This window comes from Polyodon spathula, chromosome 1 (genome assembly GCF_017654505.1).
Source record: "Polyodon spathula isolate WHYD16114869_AA chromosome 1, ASM1765450v1, whole genome shotgun sequence".
Classification (NCBI taxonomy): domain Eukaryota; kingdom Metazoa; phylum Chordata; class Actinopteri; order Acipenseriformes; family Polyodontidae; genus Polyodon; species Polyodon spathula.
The window spans coordinates 82,930,694-82,954,306 of record NC_054534.1 but is presented as its reverse complement, the minus strand read 5'-3'; the positions used below and the strand labels follow the sequence as shown (position 1 = coordinate 82,954,306).

General features: G+C 37.2%; 1 protein-coding gene across 1 annotated transcript in view; it reads right to left on the bottom strand.

Annotated features, from left to right (window-relative positions):
- Positions 1–15,888, bottom strand: part of LOC121325371 (neuronal acetylcholine receptor subunit alpha-7-like) — an 89,644-nt gene extending 73,756 nt beyond the window's left edge. Inside the window, exon 1 of the mRNA XM_041267853.1 lies at positions 15,756–15,888. Coding sequence (XP_041123787.1) covers positions 15,756–15,888 — 133 coding nt within the window. The remainder of the gene's footprint in view (positions 1–15,755) is intronic.
- Positions 15,889–23,613: the final 7,725 nt, after the last annotated feature.

Here is a 23,613-nt window from a genome sequence, read left to right as displayed (position 1 = left end):
CAAGCTAAAAGCCAAGTTACAGATCAATTATCGAGATTGATCATTCTAAGTTTAATACTACCTTATAGTTCTGCAGTTTCAATACATAAAGAAGAGTATTCTTTCTGGCATTAAATTCCATTTTGTCAGTTGTACAGCATATCAATGGTACTACAGGGGTACATAACTTATGACTCAGACTAAAAAGTTACCATTCACAGCAAGATTTTACATTTTAATGAAAGATCTATGTTTACAAAAAGAAAAGTATACAAATCTTGTGTTAGCATTTGTTACCGCAATGGCATTCCAACCCCCCCCCCCCCCCCCAAAAAAAAAAAACGTCAACTTTGCCAGCCTACTGTAAGTAAACACTGTTAAACTGAACTTTTGTAAAAGGAAAAATATGATAATACTAATATAATGTTTACACTAACTCAGGCAAGTAATAAAAACATTTGTACTTGGTTTATTTAATGTCTTCTTAATCATTTATAAAAGATTCAGACCCTTTAGGCAATTTGTTATCACTGCTATGAAGAATAGGGTTAATATTATAGATAACATATTTCTTTTTTTTATGAAGTACGGAGTAGAAGTAGAACTGAATCGTCCTTATGTCCTTATTTCATACCAATCAACTTACATAGCAGTACACCCTTCATGTACATATTCATCCCACAACTGCTGGAGATTTCATAATAATGCCACACACTGCCAGTCAGAGGGGCACAGCAACCAAAGGCCCTGACACCAAAAGTCTTTAAATTGTACATTAGTATTAAATTCAGCAGTAGATATGTTTAGTATCCATCAGTTTACAAATCTGACTATACAACATTGCATAACAATTGGTTCAATATTGTATAATAGCATGGCATATGCATGTATAGATACAGTACATACCTATATAATTCAGCTATATAAAACTATTTTCTTGAACCTTGTTGAGGTACCTGAATTTGATATACTGTAGCTTTGAACCACACTGCCAGGCAAGGCAGCTGTACTACATACAGTACTTCAGCCCTAGCTAGTTTATGCTAATTAATCAAAGAGTCATGCACACCTCTGTCACTCTTAGTTAATATTTAGATAGCACTAGACAATTCATTTAGATCTATCACCTTATTTGGCTATTGCTATCATGTTCCAACATGCTCACAGTCTGTGTATGAATAAAACATGGAATGTAATTTCGATCTCTTGTCCTTTTATTAACCGATCCCTAAATCAGTGTTTAGTAAATTATAAGTACCACACGGTATTTGCAGAATATGTGGCAATCATTGATAAAGCCAGGTATTTATGATTAAACATTTTTCACCTAGAAAACACGATGCCCTTTCTTTTATAAGCAGCTGCTAGGTCATTTTGAGGGATTAGTTTAGAGCATTATTTTGCACTCACCTGGAGAGGTGTAGGGATGTGAAGCGTGTTAAGAGGTCACTGGCAAAGGAAATCCTATTTCACTCAAAGTATTTTTTTTAATACCAAATCATATGCCTGTATCTCTGTGTACTGCCATCACCAAACCCATTATACAATTTTGTATGGAGGCTTTACAAATAACATTGAATTTCATGTACTGTACATTCAGAAAATACATCTGTGATACATGGACATATTAGGTTATGCAATGCAGGCATCAGTTACTTTGTCCACAACTTTATAAATAAATGATCCTTCCAGCTCCTAACCCATTGCAGCGATTTTAACAGATTTAAATCAAGATTAGGTGTAAATTAAGTTTACTAGAACTGGCTGGTTTCGAAGACCCCAATCAGCACTGACTTTGGACAGCTTTTAATAAGTAATTCAAGCTATTCCAGGTCAGTGAAATCAGTAGATATGGTCTAAAATATTATTCTGTTTTCAATTTTTCACGATATGAATTAATCTATCAATGGGATGTGTAATTTCAAGAACTCGTGTGTACTACTCCATTGACAAGAACAATCCTGTGATTGACTTATTTAATAAGGCACTGATTCAATTGGAACATGACTATCGTTAATATGTAATGTGTCACGGAATATTAACCAAAAGACTTAATATTGTAATACATTTTTTGTTTTAAAAAATTGGATGGGGTTGGTCAGGCTGCAGAAATAGATCTTGAAATCAATGCGAAATACGTAGTGTATTACATTGTATTTATCGGACCTACACTTTGCAAAGTATACTTATGAATGCAAATGTTCATTTGGTTATAAACGGACACCTTACCAGATTTTATTGGTGACAAATACATAGAGCCCACATTCTAAATCTTGAAAACAACTGAACAATGCAACAATCGAAATAATCCTCAGACTGAAGGATTGTCAAGTTGTAATTTGTTATTATTCCAAATACGTCTAGTCAGTTAATCCCCAAACATATATCTATTACAAATTAAAACGTGCCATTTAAAAACAAAACACGAGACAAGCTTGTTTACCTGTGGACATTAACTAATAATACTAATAACAATAATAACCCAATGTTATGAGGAATTAGTGGTATAAAAAGTTAGTCGCCATCATTTTAATTATATACCGCTTTAGTTAAAGTTCACGAAACACCATTGATTTATACAGACAGAATTAAACCGACGATAAACATCAGAGAAAAATACCAACCAAAAAAAAAAACGTGAAATACAGGCTTTTCTTTACGCATTTTACAATAAAATCAAGTAAAACAAATATCTTACCCCTAAAGCAAAACGATATCCACAAGTAAACTCCTGTGTAAAGAAATCCACACAACTTGTGAGGCTGCATTTTTCAACAACAAGCTCAAGCTGTCTCCGTTTAGGAAAGTGTGGTCTGAATAGGATAGGAGAGAAGCATTGATGTATAAAGGCTTCGAGGGCAGCTGGATGAAAAGATTTAAAGAGCACTTTCACGTGCTGCTGCAGCTGGAGATTGAACCTTAATTGGAATAACAGTTGAAAGAAGGTCTCCCTTTTAATATATAAATAAATAAAAAGCACTTTGCAATTTTGTTGACCGTATATTTATTAAACCACTCCTGTATGTCAATAGTTACGGCACCTGTTTGTTTTGACTATGGAGGAGTTGACCGAACATACTTTGTAATGCAATCGCCTACGTTATGTCACTTATTTGTCAGAAAAGTAGGTGCACTGTATTCATCTGTGGTTTCACACCTAACTGTGTGGCTATTTCAAATACTGTTCAACCCACACAGGAAAAATGAGTACTCACTGCCAATCTGTGTGTTTAAAAAGCCATTATCAGATTCACACACAAATAAATTGACTACTCAAATGCCATTGTAAACCCATTTTATTTCCTATAATCTCACATGTATGTTTTCTTGCAATTTACTTGTAAAGTAACCAATGAGACACAAAAGTGTTTGCAGTGTACGTACATAAATATGTTTGGGATTTATCAACTATTTCAAATATGCCAGATGATACTGTACATCTGAAGTAACCATACAAACCAATTATCAGAAAGAATACATTTGCACACAAAGAAAGTCATAAAATATTGCTGATATTTAAATGGATTCTACTGAGAAATTCTCTAGTGCAATGTACCTTGACAATGGAAAAAAATAATCCAGCACTGTATGTTTTAGTGCTAAAATATTCTGCAAATTGAATTCAGGCATTTGAAGAATGGAAGAAGAGACATCAAATAGAATGAGGTTAATCAAATAACATGGTAGACATATACCATTTTTACAAGACTTACTGAACTTTATATAAAAAAAAATGTATAGGTGAAAAACGAATTATTACAAAACATGTTGAAAACATAAGATGTTTTTTGTATTAGCATTAAATACATTCAGCACATGCTTTGAAGTGAATATGCTCATGAGAAGACCTTATTCACTTGCAAACATTTATGAAACCTGACCAGGGTTTTAGGATGAAAGTTGTTCTGTGACACTATTGTCTATGCATTTGATAAGCTAAAATGTAAGACACACAATAAAAATTAGTGTTTTCAAAAAACACCTTTAAGTGATAAATGAAAACTAAAGATGCTTGTGGGAACCTCCCCAAAAGAAATGTCGCTAGTTCTAAATGTTTTATAAAAAATAATAATAAAAAAGACTTCAAGATTACTTAAAAAGATCAAAGTTGAAGGCACTGATAGTTGTGTGAATAGCCCCTCAGTAATTTAGGCTACACTAGGACCCAAAATAACCCTGGAAAGACTCCAAGACATGCATTATTAAATTGCAGACTAAAATCAGTAGGACGGGATTTAACATCGATGAGGCTAAAAAAAAAAAAAAAAGCAAATACTGCGTTCAATGATTTGAAATGTTTTTGTGAAGTAAATAGATCACATTTCTAAATTTGATCAGTCTCACTTTCTCCACAAGACTGTTAAGCTGTAATTAAGACATCTCATACTATACTTAAATGTGTATGGTATTGAATTAGGACACATCTCTGCTACTACAAATTTGTATCCAGGCTGAATGCAGAATGCAACTATTAAAAAAAGTTTAATTGGAAGCTCACACATATACTGTCGGTCTCGTAATTTATGATGTGTGTGTGTGTGTGTGTATATATATATATATATATATATATATATATATATATATATATATATATATATATATATATATATATAAGATAGCAGGGAGGGGGTTAAAATTCCTCCCTGCTAAAACCATGTGAAAATGCACTGTGGGTGAATTGGGCTACGGGTTTTTGTAATTGTTAATTGTTTGTATTGTTTAGTTAATCCCCTGCACCTGGTGCTAATTGTAAATTGGAGCCAGGTGCACGGTATTTAAGAGAGGCAGCCAGTTTGCTCAGGGCTGCTGAGTGAAGAGCCCATCTGTGGGGGTGTGGGGGGGTTTGTTTGTTTGTTGAAGTACTGAGTGACGCCGTTGTGTGTGTTTTGGTGTTGGTGTCAGGTAAACGGCTTAGCCGTCCTTAATGTTTAGTTAGGTTCCCGTTAATGTTAGTTAGAGCTCCAAGAGAGAGAGCTAGGTGTTTTGTTTCCGTTTTTGTTTTGTTCGCTGTTTATTAAAAATAGCGCAAAAGCGCTTGTAAAATCAATTTCCGTGCCCTGGGTCTGGTGTTAAAGGGGCAACGAACTCTGAAAGTGGAGCAATCTTTCACTATATATATATATATATATATATATATATATATACACACACACACACACACACACACACACACACACACACACATATATACAGCTCTGGAAAAAATTAAGAGACCACTGCAAAATTATCAGTTTCTCTGGTTTTACTATTTATAGGTATGTGTTTGGATAAAATGAACATTTGTGTTTTATTCTATAAACTACTGACAACATTTCTCCCAAATTCCAAATAAAAATATTGTCATTTAGAGCATTTATTTGCAGAAAATGACAACTGGTCAAAATAACAAAAAAGATGCAGTGTTGTCAGACCTCGAATAATGCAAAGAAAATAAGTTCATATTCATTTTTAAACAACACAATACTAATGTTTTAACTTAAGAAGAGTTCAGAAACCAATATTTGGTGGAATAACCCTGATTTTCAATCACAGCTTTCATGCATCTTGGCATGCTCTCCACCAGTCTTTCACATTGATGTTGGGTGACTTTATGCCACTCCTGGTGCAAAAATTCAAGCAGCTCAGCTTTGTATGATGGCTTGTGACCATCCATCTTCTGCTTGATCACATTCCAGAGGTTGGCCATGACAGGGTCTTGATCTGGTGGTCCTCCATCCACACCTTGATTGACCTGGCTGTGTGGCATGGAGCATTGTCCTGCTGGAAAAAACCAATCCTCAGAGTTGGGGAACATTGTCAGAGCAGAAGGAAGCAAGTTTTCTTCCAGGACAACCTTGTACTTGTCACCTCAACTGGCAACTCAGGTTGTTGCCAGTTGGTCTCCAACACTTTAATCGACCAGGAGGTAATATGAAATTATCTACTCAGTTTGTTTACGTTGAGAGATGTTACCCTTTACAACAACTCTTTTACCCACAACTAACAGTTGGTATTGATGTTTTTCAGCAAGAAAATAAAACCATTTTAACTCAGTTGGTCAAATGAGTCAAAATCATTTTGTAAGGCATTCTCCGTAAGTAGACCATTTTGGTAAAACACAAGAAATATTCACCATTGTGTTAACACGAACGAAGGTGAAGTTTTCGTCATACGGGGTATATCAGTTAGTCGACCCACTCTTGTAACAACAACACAACGTTGTTGTTGACCAAACCCTGTTACGAATATTATTAAGATCACCACCGTCTATTTCGAAAACCACCACTAGGTAGTGGCAGACAAAGGTTTTGGTGGAGAGGATCTAGGGATGGGGACGACGTTATACCTGAAAGATCCAGTTAGTTCTATGGAGATCGTTTGCTGCAAACAGAGAGTTTCGAGTTGGACGAATAGTGGCTCTCAAAAAAGTTGTTATCCCGAGTACAACAACGAAACTTTTGCCAAAAATACTCAGTTGTTTTTTGAACAACAAGAACTTGTAAACACCGTCTGTGGCAGCTAACTGGCTCCGGGGAAAAGGCCCAGAGACAGAAGTATTTTTAGGAAATCCTAATTTTTATTATTAAAAAAAATAAATAAATAAATAAAAAATAAAGTGCACAAGGGCAAAACAAAGATCTTTAGACACAAATAAAGCAAAAACAAAACTTACAAAAAAAATAAGGTTTCCAGGCTGGGCAATGCCTTCACTGGATTCAAAACTTTCAAACAAAAACACCAACCTGCTTCCTCAGCTCCCTCCTCCCAAATGAGAAGCAGAGGCCTCCTTTTATGTCAGGTGGCTGGGCACTGATTGATCGTTAATTAAGTTAATCATTTAATCAACTAATCAACCCCAGCCACCTGAACATAATAAACCCAGGCAGGTAGGGGAAATTAACCCCATCCCTGCCAATTTAAAAAGGGCAGAGCTTTGCTCTGCCACAGCGTCAAAGAAAACCACATTTCACTTGTCTGTGGTAAAAGCTTATCTTACTGTGACCGGAGAGTAATTTATGAAAAAATACAGCAATGAGTATAAACCTGGCACAATACGGTTTAAGCATCAGCAATTTTGCTTTTGCCAGAGACAACAGCATCAGCAAACAATCTAACCTCGAGAGAACAGGAGATGGCACCACAAACTGGCTGGGAGGCCTATTCGTACACTCATTCACAGCATACAAACCATCTTCGGTCCCAGTTCTATTTTTAACCAGGCAGTTATAGTTCAAATCTATAATCAAGCACCATTTATGAAGCGTCGTAGACCACAACTGATCTTTGACACAGATAGTGGCTGATTAAATGCCAATCCACATTGCTTCTTACAAGCTCAATATTAAATGATATTGTAAATAAAACAATTAAATAATAAGTAGTGAAGTTATTATAAGTTAAATATAATACTATTGTTAATTAAACATTTATTCTTTTAGAAAATAAATCGCAAAGTATGAACCCGGAAAGCTACCTTCTGTTCTGAGCAGTAATGACAGATATCTTGGACAACAACATATTTTATCATATTTTTAATCTATGTAATATAAAATCCATGTAATATGGGCTGCATTGCATTTTGAGAAAATATTTAAAGTTGGGGTTCTGCAGCATTTTGTAAACCACTGCAGCTTGGGTTTTGCGGTTTGTGATGTCACATAACCCCTCAATATGTAAGCAATAAGACATGACAGGGTGTTGGTTGTAACACCATAGCAACATTTTTTTTTTAGTTGCTAGCAGAAAATGTACACAATACTCAATAATTTTGTGAGTCTTTTCTGCCATCTATTGGTTTACTATAAGGATTGCTGGTCTTTATGTTATTGTGTGTTGAAATAAGTGACCAAGTACACAGAAAAGAAACAATATTATAACTACCTTATGAAATACTGTTAATCAGTGAGTCTGATCATTTATCACCTATGCTTTTTATGATTGATTGGCCTATTCACAGTAGGCTTGTATAAGTTTTTCAGCTATTTTTGTAGATAATACAGTATTTCAGTTTACAAAAGTAACATTGAAAATGCTGAACTGTGAAAATGAGTGCTGAGACAAACATTATTTTTTTCATGTTTGAATATTCTTTCAAATATTATTTAATCTTGAATTGGCGGGGAAACAAAAGTATCATTTGTCAAATGTCCTGTTTAAGAAAGAGAAGACACACGTGTGGTGAACATAATACTGTTGGAGACCACTGCGCACACACAACAGCACAGCAGCTTGATGACCTAAGCCTTTTGATGTGGCACAAATCAGTAGTTTAATCCTGGTCCCAGTAAAAAGCAGCTTTTATTTCTGCAACAAAATTACATTTTTTTCAGAGCTTTTAAAACATAATGTGGTAAGGCTATGTGCAAGAAATACTGAGGAAGAGCAGACATCCTTTTGTGAAGTGGGCAAATATATATCGACATCTTTGGTGGTATATAACATAATTATTAAGAATGACAAAATTATCATAGAAGATGCTATACCAAAGTAGAGAAAACAAAGCAGTCGGGCCAAAGATTGGGGCAAATAATACAAATCATTACATGCAAATCTGGTGTTGAAAATGAAAATGTAACCGCTGTATTCATAAGGTTACTTGAAATAGACTAATCTCAGTCTGTTATGAATTTCACACATTCAAGTTTGTTCAAACTCTGAAAGTGGCAGACTTGCTGTGTTAAATATAAAGGAAATAATATGAAAATACATTTGGACAGGCAGCATGGATATGCAAACATACTATTTTATATGAGGATTAAAAGTTTAAAGATAAATGAATTCATGATCCTAGGGCCTGTATTTACAGCTGAATAATATGAACTAATTCAGTTTGGGTATATAATTGGGTAATGGTGCTTAGCTTAACAAAAAAAAAAAAAAAAAAAAAAGAATATCACTTCAGAATGCCTGTGCATTAAATAACTCCTCAGACACAGTTATCAGTACACGGCAGAATGCTAGGGCCTTCTCCACAGGAGCATTACACGGCTATAGGTGGAAGTATTTTCAAAATTGGTGCATGACCATAAGAACATAAGAAAGTTTACAAACGAGAGGAGGCCATTTGGCCTATCCTGCTCGTTTGGTTGTTAGTAGCTTATTGATCCCAGAATCTCATCAAGCAGCTTCTTGAAATTTCCCAGGGAGTCAGCATCAACAACATTACTGGGGAGTTGATTCCAGACCCTCACAATTCTCTGTGTAAAAAAAAGTGCCTCCTATTTTCTGTTCTGAATGCCCCTTTGTCTAATCTCCATTTGTGACCCCTGGTCCTTGTTTCTTTTTTCAGTTCGAAAAAGTCCCTAGGACTTTTACCTTTTAGAATTTGAAATGCTTGAATCAGGTCGCCACATCGTCTTCTTTGTTCAAGACTGAACAGATTCAATTCTTTTAGCCTCTGCATATGACATGCCTTTTTTTTAGCCTGTCTGCATATGACACACTCTTCTTTGCACGTTTTGTAGAGCAGCAGTGTAGCGAGGTGAACAGAACTGAACACAATATTCAAGATGAGGTCTTACTACTGCATTGTACATTTTTAACATTACTTCCCTTGATTTAAATTCAACACTTTTCACAATATATCCAAGCATCTTGTTGGCCTTATTTATAGCTTACCCACATTGTCTAGATGAAGTCAACATAAACTCCTAGGTCTTTTTTCATATATTCCTTCTTCAATTTCAGTATCTCCCTATGGCATTTACATAAAAATGCACATTTTTATTGCCTGCATGCAGTACCTTATACTTGTCTCTATTAAATGTAATTTGCCATGTGTTTGCCACTCCTCCTATTTTTATGTCATCTGAAAATTTAACAAGTTTGCCTACTATACTAGAATCTAAGTCGTTAGGAATAGCAGAGGACCTAATACTGATCCCTGTGGTACATGTGACAAAGTAGTGAATACGTGCAGGTGAGTGCAGTGCAGAGCGGATTAATCACACAGGCAATGATTCACAGGTGCAAGGGTGTTTATTGATGATTATAAAGTCCAGAGCCTTATGGCAAAACCTGTAAACAACAATAATGATGGAAGTGGTAAAGAGGCATGTATCACTTCTGTTTGTAAATCCCACGGGTTTGACCCACAAACAAAAGTCTAGTCTTTTCTCACCCACACAAAACACAAACACAGACACAGTTCCTACAATGAGTGAATTAAGTGCTCATGGTGCAAAGACAGTTCCGAAGTGAAAAGTGAGTGTCCGGGTTTAATGCTGTAGTACTAGTGCTACTCGTGCTAGTACTCTTGAAGACAAACAACACAAACAAACAGTGTTACAAGACAGACTAACACTCAGAACACTCACAGTTTTTACTCACAAATTACAGGCTCCTTCTAGGTCATTGCTAACCATATACAAAGGAACAGATCACTGAAGCTACACCCCCTATTTATACCCTCGCCCATGACCCCTAGGTTAACGAGCACATCCGCTCCTGCAATCCTCGGATACCACGCGGTCTACCATCCGAGTAAGTGAGCTTGGGTGCCGTAGTTCCGCCCCTTTCCTAAATGACCGACTTCCACCTACCCTACAGAATAAAATCTCATGCCATTTGATTAAGGGTACTCTGTTCCTTCTTTCTAGTGCCCTCACAGATCGGGAAGGAGATCTAACACCAAGCATCATTCGATCTCTGTCACATACACCACTGGTTACCTTATTCCATTTTGAGGTTTCTCCTCTAATAAGTACTTTCTGTTTTCTACATGTTAACCACTCCCCGATCCATGTGCATTCATTTCTTTGAATCCCTACTGCATTCAGTTTGAGAATTCATATTTTATGCAGGACTTTGTCAAAAGCTTTCTGGAAATCTAAATAAACCATGTCATATGCTTTGCAATTATCCATTGTCAATGTTGCATCCTCAAAAAAATCAAGCAGGTTAGTTAGACACAATCTCCCTTCCCTAAAACTATGCTGACTGTCTCCCAGGATACTGTTACGATATAGGTAATTATCCATTTTGATCTTATATAGTTTCCATAAGTTTACATATAATAGAAGTCAGGCTTACTGGTCTGTAGTTACCTGGTTCGGTTTTGTTTCCCTTTTTGTGGATCGGTATTATGTTTGCAATTCTCCAGTTTGTCGGTATAACCCTTGTGTCAAGAGACTGTTGCATGATCTTGGTTAGCGGTATGTAAATAACTTCTTTCATTTCTCATCAGGAGGATCTCATCCGGTCCAGGGGATTTGCTTATTTTAAGAGCTCCTAGTCCCTTTAACATGTCTGCCTCGGTTATGCTAAAGTTATTTAAAATTGGATAGGAACAGGTTGACATGTGGGGCATGTTATCCATATCCTCCTTTGTAAAAACTTGTGAAAAGTAATAATTTAATATATTTGCTATTTTTTTTTTCTTTGTCTATGATTTTGCCATTTGTATCTCTTAGACATTTAACGTCCTCTTTGAATGTTCTCTTGCTGTCATAATATTGGAAAAACATTTTGGAATTGGTTTTAGCTCCATTAGTAATGTTCATTTTTAAATCTCTCTTGGCCTTTCTAACTTCCTTTTTGACTTGCATTTGCAGTTCCAAGTATTCTTTCTACGTTGTTTTTGGTCCATTTTAAATGCTCTGTAAAGTGCCCCTTTACGCTGATTTTTTTTTTTTTTTTTGGATAGGACAGGAACTCTGCATCATACTGACCACCTTTTTGTCTAGCACAGTATATGGACCCTAGGACAGCCCCTCTCAAAGCAACGACTGTCGCGTTGGATTGTGGTCTCTACTGTGTATGATGGTGCTGGTTTGCCCCCATCTGGGAGGGTAACTGCATGATTTCCATTACATGAGAGTAGATGTTGAACTTTATGCTGATTTGAACCCGAGTCTCGCCAAGATAAACACCAACTAAGATGTAGCTTTGCAGTAAACTAATGTGATCCATCTGCATCTCCATCCATTTGCATTGTTTTCCATTTGATTATGTAGATATCCTTCTGTCTGGTGTTGATTGCTGAAGTGTAATGCTGGCTCCAAGGATCAGCTCATTTTGCCTCCCCAGCGCATCAGCACACACAACGGCTGTGATGCTGGCTCCAGGGATCAACCCAGTGCAGTCTCCCCAGCGCATCAGCATGACAACCGTCTGGATTGAGCTAAGTAGGGTACATCTCTCGGGTCTTCAAGTGGGCAACTTCCATCCTGGATGTTTCATTGACTACCCCACGACACCTCAAGAGGGCTCAACAGTGATTCTGGCGTCCCAGTATTACCCCCCTCAATACCCCACTCAGCTCAGCCCAGCTTACTTACCTGTACATCAGAGTTGCTTTCTTTCTATTGTGCTTGAGATCCCCATCCAGAATCTTTCCTTCTCAACCACAGCCAGTTGCTGCTCCTTTCTGTTGCTTCAGATAAGTTCTTCACTGTGCGACGCAACTCTTGGCCACTGAACCCGACGTCTCTGAGAAACCGGGTTGTAGAGTGTGCAACAAATCCTCGACAACCCACCTCCACTGGGTAAACTCAGACTCTCCATTCTTGCTGTTCCGCTTCAGCAGCTAGTTGAGCAAACCAAAGTTTCTTCCTCTCATACACCTCATCCACAGCATCTTCCCATAGCACTGTTAACTCTACCAGATGAACAAGGCGTGCTGATCCAGACCACAAGACAATGTCTGGTCGAAGGTTAGTGGTGGCAATCTCAGTTGGAAAAATAAGACGTTGACCAACATCTGCCAGTATCTTCCAGTTTCTAGCAGGTTCCAGTTGTCCTGGGCGAGGCTTGGTTTTAACATCTTTTCTTGGTGGTTGCTCTCCTGGACAGGGAAATATTGTCTTTTGTGTGTAATGCTTTGATGGAACTGGTGGCAACTTATTGGTCAGGTTACGCTTGTCTTCCAATGCTAAGGCCAAACATCACAGCACCTGGTCATGGTGCCAAGTAAACTGTCCTTGCCTAAGACCCACCTTATATCCTGTCAAAATGTGCCTTAATATTGCAGTTGATGAACACAAAGGACATGAGGGATCCTCACCCACCCAGAGGTTTAGGTTCTGTGGTGATGGGAGAACATCATATGTTGACCTGATGAGGAAACTGATCCTGCTCTGTTCCATTGTCCATAGGTCTTGCCAGCCAGTCTTGCGTTGTTCCACACTCTCCCATCTCATCCATTCTCCCTGCTTGGCCTGGGAAATGGCCTTTACACACCTGATCCTCTCCTCCTGCTTTTGCACCTCATTGACTACCAGCTTCCTCCGTTGAGCTGGGGTTGCCTTGTGTCATGTAGGAGGAGCTGAACTGAGATCAAAACCTCCTTTTCCATGCTGAACTTGCCCCATAATATCTCTGATTCGAAGGGCAACTTCTTCCACAGCTTTCTTTGCCATCCATTTTCTTCTGGGGGAGAGTGTACTTACATATTCTGACTCCTTGGGTCTCACTACAGGATCGAGATATTCTTCAACTATAATACTGTACCTATATATTTTACATGAAATAATCTTTTATCCTAATTGTAAACGTTTTTTATTCCTACAGTAGCTAACATATTACACTACTCAGAGAGTATTTAAGGGGTAGCACCGAATAGTCGACTAGTGGAATAGAAAGGTGGCAGTAAACCCTAGAATCTGGAAGTCAACTAATCACATCACATGATTGTGAAGTAATTGTGAAGAGTGTGGTTTCAAATGGACATAAGTGTAGTTGTGATGGCAATCCATTAACATAGAAAGGACATTTTAGAACATTAATAAATTGTTTTAAAAAAATTCCCAAATCTTATAAATGATACAATTACAGCTTGCTGTAAGAAAGATTCGTGTTTTACTTTGACTTTCTGTCACTGAGGCCAGTTCTTTCTAATTAGCTACAGTTCAGTTTTCCTGAGGGTATCAGCTCTGCCCCTTGGCATGACATTAATTTAGAAAATTTCAAAGCCAAACCAAATACAGTTCTCCCTTTCTCACATCAGTGCAAATCCAGCTTCTTCATTTTGGTTCTAAGGATCTAGTTCAGAGTTCATTGATGTTTCATTTTTGGACTGATTGTAATGTGTCTCCCTTAAAAGCCTAGGGGTAAATTATCTTCAGCCTGTCTGTGATGTTGGCTAGACCTTAAACTGGGATCAGAGCATCCCTGAAAGACTTCCTGTTGAAAGTGATCAGCAGGTGGATAGGCAGTGATCAGATTTGCTGCAAGGCCCCTTCAGTGGTTGAATGTCCTTTTAAAGAAGTCTTAATAAATTGGGGTTGGATCTCTAGGCATATTTTTTTTGTAGCTACATTCTTGGCCATATTTGTCATATTTGTCAACCCGTTTACTGCAATTACCTTTCATTATGGTGCAAATGACCTTCAAGCTCATGACAGAGTTCTTTAACTCCTGAATTGTGACGACAGACTTCTCGTTCATTAACACTTACCTTTATTGATCAATTGGACTTGTCTTAGTTTGTCCATTGAGTCTTCTTTATGTACCTCTGCAGTTACTTGTAACTTTTTCTTCTCTATTTGTTTCTGGTATGGGCTATGCATTATAGAACACCAGATTTACTCGATATGAATTGCCACCACATTCTTGAACCTCACTTGACATGATCATTCTAAGCATGTATGCCTAAGAACAAGAAACCAACTTCACAGAATGTGTAACGACTTCTCAGATCACATGTTTAAACCATGTCTTAAAAAGACATTCAGATATGCTTAGTATTTTTTATCACAGCCAAACCGTCTTTGGCTCATACAAGTACTGATTGACAGGGTTTCAAACATGTTTCTATATCATATACACCAGTCCTTGTTATGTTAACCCAAGTGTGGTTTGGGGGGTGGGAGCTGGGCTCCACTCTATTCTTTCATCTCCTACCATCAATCAAATCTACTTCCTATTTAGACCATAAGTCACACCCTATGCAGTTGTCTTGTTTTTCGTTTTTGGTTCTGACGCTCATTCAATTGCCCAGCAGCTCCAAAGTGACTTTCTTCAACACTCATTGTCTCCACAACTACTAATATTCCCAAATTGAAACAGAAACTTCTGGACTATCCAGATAAAATATTCGTCAACTATTTACTTGACGGACTAAAAAACTGGTTTTCAACCAGACTCAGTCAAATCCCTCCTTCCTTCTTTCAAAGCAAAAACCTCCATTCTGCTACTCAAGAGCCTAAGACAGTACAATCTCTTATTCAAAAAGAGATTTAAAAAGGATTTATGGTCAGTCCGTTTGCAGCTCAACCATTTCCAACATTCAGGATTAACCCCATTGGCATCGTCACTTGAAAAATCTCAGTTAAAAAACATCTCATCATTAACTTATCAACACCACGGGGATCAAGCATCAGTAGCATTAACTCACTCATTCCTCACGATCAATTTTCTCTACAGTAAATTAGCATTAAACTATTCAATTATATTGTCGGTTCCTGATTAGCAAAAGCAGATATATCTGATGTATTTAAAGTAATGCTAATCCATCCCTCTCTTCACCACCTGTTCGGGATATAATGAGAAGTTAACTTTCGGCTGCTGCAGCAGTCGCGAAATATTTCATACTCTCTCAGAGACGTCTCCATCCCAGCTTTGGAAGTGTATAATTCACCTCATTGAGGGCAGCTCTCTTAGCCAGAGGTCCTTTTTTCTTCCTTTCAGGTTCTAGAGCCTCTATTTATGTATGGAGCCCACAAGAGACGGGGACCCCTCTTTTGTATGTTGGATCCCCCAAGAGATGAGGACCCCTTGTGTATGTCGGGTCCCCCAAGTGTCCCTGAGCGTGCCGTACACCCAGCCTTGGATGTTGCCTCACCACAATGCGGTCTCACCTAACTGTGGCGGTGACTTCACCATGACGTGGACCTCGTCCTGCTGAGGGCTTGGTCCTAACTGTGGGTGGCTCTCCAAGAAGTCAGGCGACGTCACTACAGCTAGCCTGGCTCCTGCACCGTGAAATACCATACTTTACCATTAAACTAACATAGTCAACAATGGTACATCTGTATTATCTGCAGACACAGCATGTTTAATACCAGGTCTGAGAAACTATGCTGTATACCTCTAGTCAGGGCAGAATTAGGGAAGTAGGCCAAATGTGTGCACCTTAGTTAAAACTTCTGCAAGGACAAGAAACAACAGGCTTCCAAACTTTCAATACAGTTTTACAAAGCTTATCTCAAATTTATTTTCATTCCCCTAGGACACCAAACAGCCAAGTACATGTTACATAGAACATCATTTTAATGACCTGAAAAGGTCACATCAGCCGCCCTACCTTTACTGACTTGAAAAGGTCAAATCAACAATGGTACACTGAAATAACTGAAACAAAAGTCACATGACAACTCTGTTTTAATGCTAGGTTACATAAATATGATTACTGAACTACAAGTAGCTTCTAGGCAGCAAATATGACACAAAAATAGTTCAAGGTAAGTATTTTAAAAGTTAAAAAAAAAATCCCATTGCCAGCAGTTCCCTCCAAACTGTTGATGCTGAAATATGTCTATCAGTCTGAATGAAGTTGTTCTCGAATCAGGGGTAAATGTCATTTTTTTGGGTAGGACAGAGTTCCTTTACTATAGCCAAGTACTTTAAGGACCTGCATTAACTAACAGCAAATTTAACTTGTAACTGCCTAAAATCTGCATCCAATCTAATTCTTCAAAACCTGTGACCTTAGGTGTCTACAGTATATTGTTTAACACACACTAATAATGTATGCTCCCGTGAAGAGTCACTAGCATATTATTTTTGTTTAAATCCCATTCAATTTTCATATAGCAATACAAACGAGCTATTCGGACATTTGTTTCAGATATGGAAGTACCTACCAACAAAACATGCTCTGCAATCAACCCTCAACAAAAGTTTGTCAAATCTTGCCCATCATGACTGCAATATCAGTTTCAGAGTTACTGTTATTGCTTATAGCATATCAAGTTCTTTATTTTAAATTTGACTTTCAACAGTCTGATACTCTTCCTTTTACCTATTTGAAGTTTAAAGCAACTGCTATACTGCTGGCTGAAGAACAGATATTATACTTGGCAGAGTATGTGTAAAGTATGCTCTGCAAAGTGAACAGTAATTTCTGCCCTTCAACCAAACCTTCCTTTTTTTGTATTTCACTGTTTGATTGCTGCTACAATTCTCTCTTTCTCATGCAGATTGCTATATACAGACATACCCTTGCAATAGACTCATTCTGATGGCTTCTGCTAGTTTTCTGTACCTTGTCTATTTGAGGATCGGATCATTACTGATCTACTAATTCAATTTAACATTTCATAGGCATTTTCAGTCAAATGTATTTAGTCTCTTTTTATCCAGTTTCTTGAGTGGACATATTTCTGCTCTATTTAATAGAACTGAGTTCAGTGGCATTATATGATTTGACTTTGGTGGAATATATCTATTTGTTTGTATCTTGCTGTAATACTGTGACAGAGAAAGAATGAATCTTGGTTATAAATCTCCCTCCCGACCTGTGAGGGTGCTGTGTAAAGGAACCAGTGTGCCCCGGACTGGGTGGTCTGGCAATTCATTCCAAGGAAAGGTAGAAGTCGGCCATCTAGAAAGGGGCAGGAGCCACAGTACAAGTCATTGCCCCAGGAGGGAGGAGATGTGGCAATCGCAGATTGGAGGAAAAGCGTTTGCACTCTCTAACCAAGGGGGTATGGCTGAAGGTACAAAAGAGGATGTGGCCGAGTGAACTGTTCTTTTGTTATGGTTGCAAGAGAACCGCTGAAGGACCGTAAAGTTACCGTGAGTGTTTTGTGCTTGTTTGTTTGTCATTCTTATTGTACTCGTTTTTCATTTTTGGATGGCAAACATGTTTGGGGAGCTGTCGCTAAAGACCAGCACTAACCCGGACAGCACTGCGCTACTGTTCACGAATAAATTGTATTTCACTTAGCACTCACTCTGGACTTGTGATTGTGTGTGTTTTCTATGTGTGTTTATACCATGTTTATTATTTCGGGAATGGACCTCATGGTTTTAACTGTGCAGTACACATTGTTGTGTTTTGCCAGGGATTATTATTTATGGTTGCCAAAACGACCTGGATTAAAAACAAATAAAGAAATGTTTAGACTGTGAACTTTGTTGTTTTTCGTCTGTTTACGCATCACCTCTACACCTGTGCACTGTAAACCACTTTGCCACAAATACCAATGTAGCCAAAATGTATGGCTCTATATTAATGGTTGATCCATCTCAAATGAGCTCACCCTTGAAATGTTTCACAGCATAATTTGTATTTGTGTGAACACTTAATAATCTAAAACACTTTTATCACAGATTGTGCACTTCAGCAAAATAAGTCACCACAACATATTATATTCTTCATAGCAAAGTCAATGCAGTACAATGCAGAACATCAATTAGGCAAGGATAGGTTATGAAGGTTTGTTTGTCATGTGGAATCACTCAGCAAGATTTTATTTTAGGATTTACAGATATTTTTAGGTGTTGTGTTATTTGGAATAAGGCATGATATGTGTGTTGTTTAATTATTATTCTGGTCACAATGATTAGAAAAAACAAACTTTATTGATGAGGCATGAGAAACAAGTGAACATAGAACATTAATTTGGCATAACACCTACTTGGCTGAAAAGATCCCCTACATGGTTGAAGACCCCCGTAGAACTATACTTAGACATTTAAAGTAGGAGATGGGGGCAGATGGTGGGTTGTGAAAGAACAAATGTGAAAGGGTGAGTAAACAGGTTATTTATACTAGTGGTAATTATTAAATTTGGATTAATTAGATTATATGATTCAATTAGATGAAGTGATAATTGTGTGGAGCTTTGTCCATCCTCCCAAATCCAAGTTGTAAACTTAAATGTTGTACTGCTTTTCTTCAAAATAATGCCATAGTTAGTAGACAGGGTCTTGTTTTAGTCTCATTTGAAACACATCACTTCCTACAGCACAGTATTCCTGACTAAACAAATTGAAACATCTGATATTTTTTCACAGGTCTCCCATACTGGTACTGTATAGGTCAAATCTGCTTAGCTTCAGTGCATAGACCAAATTTATTTAGTATGAGTCACATTTGGAACTGTTTTAGTCATATAATACTGAATTTCAGAGTTCCACAACCTACCAGACTGGCATGACTTGGTTATCTGCCTGTGACAGGGACAGCCCTGTCGCTGGTTCTGTGTGCAGCGAGGACGCAGAACAAGAGACGTGTTGCTAGGCAAACAATTGAGCAGTTAGGTTCACCTGGCGCTGAGCTAATCGAGAGGTGAGGTCCGGATTGGCAGGGGGGGGGGGGGGGGGGGGGGGGGGGGTGTGCCGGCGAGCTCATAAAGTTTTCCTCAGGAGTGGTGTTTACTGCACAGATGACGTGCCGAGTATCGTTATGGGCTCTACCGAGACTCGCTTCGTTGCTTGCTGTGTTGGGATTAAATTAAATCACATTTCCACATTTTCTAATTTCTTTAGCCTGAAGCGATTTAATCCTGTTCTCAAATACAAATCTTTATTCTGCAACAGTTTAAACTTACGTTTGTAACATTTGGCTAAATCCACACTAAATGTCTGGTGTCTGTCATTTGATTCCCTAGTTTGATCCTTCAAAGACATTTGTAACCAGGGCAATGTCAATGACAATTTGGGCCTCAATCCATTCCAGGATCTTAATGAAGTTACTCTCCCTACTTGGACTTTTCTCTCTTAAATATTACTTTTGAAACCACTATTTAGAATATAGTGTTTATGAAAGCCAAATTATATTGTTATTGGCTACAGTCTGCAAACTTACTTCAGTTCTGAACACCCCTTGCCATTCAGCCCTGGTGTTTCTGCAGCAGAGATTGACAGCTGAGCTGAATTGCGTGGTAGTTTTGTGATGACTAGAGACTGGTAAACTAATTTCACCTGTGACCTCTAAAAGTGAAACACTGCATAGAGACAGTCTCCTGTTGATGACACTGAGCCCACTGCTTAAACTTAAGCTTTCACTTTATTCCTTCAAGTGTGAAATCATTCAACTCTGAAAAGCTGATGATTTCTTTTGGGACTTTTTCAATTATAGAGTAAAAACAGTTATAGAGTTGGTTCTTTAAAAATTACATGATTAAGAGCATATTCTATTATGTGCTGTAACAGATGAGAAGTGCAATGTACCATGTAGAAGTGGTTACTGCAAGAATGGACACAATTAGAGCGTATGACAAAGTACAGCATGAAAGACTACTCCCAAAGGTTAAATCAGTGGGAATACAAGGCAGTCCATGCGAGTGGACACAGGAACTGGGGAGTACTTGTAAGAGCACAGACCTCTAGTTGGGGCCAGGTACACAGTGGGGTGCTGCCAGGGTTTGTGCAGGGACCCGTTATTTCTTATCTTCACCAGAGGGGGATAGTTAGCAAGCTTCAGAAGGCAAAAGGCTATGGGGAGTGTAGAACTAGAAAAGATCCATCAAGAAAATTCACTGGTGAGACCTCACTTAAAATATAGACACCAGGACCAGAGGACAGCTGGAAATGAAGTACAGGAAGACAGGACAGAGGGTAGGAGACAGAGACTGCAGGTAGGGAGCAGGTAACACACAATAGGCATGTTGATGATGCTGAATCCTTTAAGACCCAACTTATAGCAGTATTTTGAGACTATTCAGGTACTAGGAACTGGACAATTATAGATGGGCCAAATGGCTTCCCCTTGTTCGTAAAATGTTTATGCTCTTATGTCTTAAATAAATGGCAAATATGTGTTTATCGTTGGCGTAACTGGGAAGATTCTCCTGTAGCACACTTTATTGAGACAGTTGAAGTAGGTATAAATGTTTTTTTTTTTTTTTTTTTTTTTTTTTTTTAGCAACCAAAGAACATTCCTTACTTACAATGCATATCATGCACAGGATACTGTGCATCAACAAATCTCAAAATGTGTAGCTTATTTTGTTTTTAACTTGTTTAAGTGATCAAAAGAATGTGCTTAATTAAAAAAAAAAAAAAGTTCCACAGACATAAAACGATCCAGTTCTAAAAACATGGGAAGCCCATTTTTATTTATTTATTTAAATGGGGGGGATTTGCATGGCTTTGTAAATTTTTTTTTTTTTTTTTAGTTCCCATAAGTCACAAAGGACATTCCATTCAATATAAAATTTTATTTTGTTTCCTGAACAACTACATTTGTTAAAGTTTATGTAAAGATATGAAATATCACCACAAAGACTTTGAATACACCACCATGGATTTCATAAAATGTAGTGAAATACCTTTAAAGTATAAGTCATGTATTAACTTTTCATATATAATTTTTCAGTTATTTAATATAGGATAGTTCAACGAATGGGATGTGACTGACAGCCAGTAGTTATGGATGTGTATATGACTGGACATGCCCTTTGCAGAATGGGCCATCTCCAGCAAGGAAACCATATACAGTATTAGCTTCAGTGCCTCACACTGTTTAATGTTATACTAAAATATGATTATATGATTTTTGGGGATAAATTTTTACTACTTGCTTCCATATTTAACAGGGTAGAGGAAGCGTCTTAACCACTATAAAGAACCAAGGCAGAGGTCAGAATCCAAAACGGCATTACATCACACAACACTGATTGTTACACAAAGTGTATTCTTTTGTGCACTGTGCTTTATCAGATACCAGACTTACAATTTTAACTGCAAATGTGTTTACAATACTTAAGGTTCCCGCAGCTCACACACACTTCTTTGCTTCCTTGAAGTTTTTTGTCCACTCTCAGTCTATGAACTAAATGGCCATCCTTTATGCTACTACCAGTAGCAGCAGGGGTGTTTGAAAGCCATGTGTATACCAATAACATCTAGTGGATATCTCACATGGAAAGTTTTCTAAGTAGTCCTCCTTACCTGTATTTCAGTGACATACATAGCGGTATAACAAAAAGTATGTGCAAGTACATGCAGAGATGGCCCCTTATAACTCTAGTTACTAAAGAATGTCCTTATCATGAGTAATAAATAATGGCTTCAATTTTTCTTTTTATTTTAAACAGAACATTTACACATGTATTTTTTTTTTATTCAAAAGTATTCTGTATCAACGGAAAAGTTCACATCCTATAAGTATTGTATTTTTATTGATACAAAGAGTAAAGCATAACAAACATTTATACATTTCATAATGCCAACTAATATTATACCATTGACATGAAGCAGAATTTGATGTGGTACTTAAAATTCACCAGCAGTTTTTGCAGCTATGAATCTGCACAAGAAATTAAATATTTAGTGTAAGCTGTTAGTATTGCAAAATGTTAGGTATGCAAGTTTTATAATTGTAAAAGGCTTATTTTTTGAATGATGTAAACACAATTATATTAGCATGCCTTTTTACATATATAGAAGTACACTATTTAGAAAACTATACTTAATGTTACTACTGATTTTTTTTCACTGCTTATATACTGTATGCATTTGTAATTAAATAAAATAGTATTAGAAATGTATATGGTTTAATATAATGCAATACCTTGAGTGATATTTTGCATACTTTTTTACAAGCAAGTGTAAACTAAATGTCAGTGTTAAGACTATCAGTTCCTTACCTACAGATAAGTGAAATATTCACAAATTACAGATAGTAACAGAACTACTTTCCAGTGATCAGAAGGTGTCCAGAAAGTCATCTTTTTTAGTATTTATTATTGCCATGTTTTAGTTTTTTTCTTAACGTTACAAAACTTTAACTGGAGCACAAAATGTTTAAAGCAAATAAATAAACCTCCGTCATAGATAATGCTTTCATTTTACTGAGGTGGCATGTTCCATCAGGACTGGATTTGGGCACCCCAGGTGTAGACAGTGAAGGGCAAAACTGTGCACATGTTGTATAATCTTGTCCAGTGGTGCTTATTTCAGTACAGAATTTTGGCATTTGTAACAGTACACACATCTCTAAATATATCTTGCTTTTTTGTGCACTGTATACAAATGGTATTCAAATATATATGGTTGCCTATTGGGGGAAAATGGAAGAAACACAGACATTTAGAAATTTAAGTTAAGGTAAGGAAACGTGTCTTTATTAGTAGTCGTAGTAGTAGTATACAGTATTTATGTTATATTGCCTGCCACTCTTCAATTCTAAACACTACTATGAACCAAGTCATCCCACATCTTTAGCCATAATATTAAAAGTCAGATGCAGTCAGCCCTGTAGCCCTAAAGGAATAACAGTAGCAAAATCTAACAAAGTGAACTTCTCACAAAGGTAGTTCCAAACCACTTTACACTGGACTGTCAGGCAGCCTTTAAGGTAGGTGGATATAGTTTTTCATACTGCTAAATCTGGGTTAAAGTTGGCTTATCCAGTCCAGGTCTTTGATAAAACCTATAAATCCTTAGATATTTATAAAAATTATAAAAATTATGGATTTCAAGTTCTTGCAGGTGTGCCTTTTTAAAAAGGTAAAAGGTAAAGTGTTGCTGCCATCTAGTGGATGAAGTAGATTACCAAGTCTTCCTGATCTTCCTTCCTGAAGATTTCATATGTTAACACCTGTAATGCTTCTGCAGATATTTAGGTACCCACTGGTAAGGAGCAATATTTAAAAAAAAAAAAAAAGTTATGTGCCTGCAGATATACTACAAATCTGTGCATTGCTTTTATACAGTATGTATATATTATGCAACTGGGTGCCTTAAATATGATTTCGGTAGTTC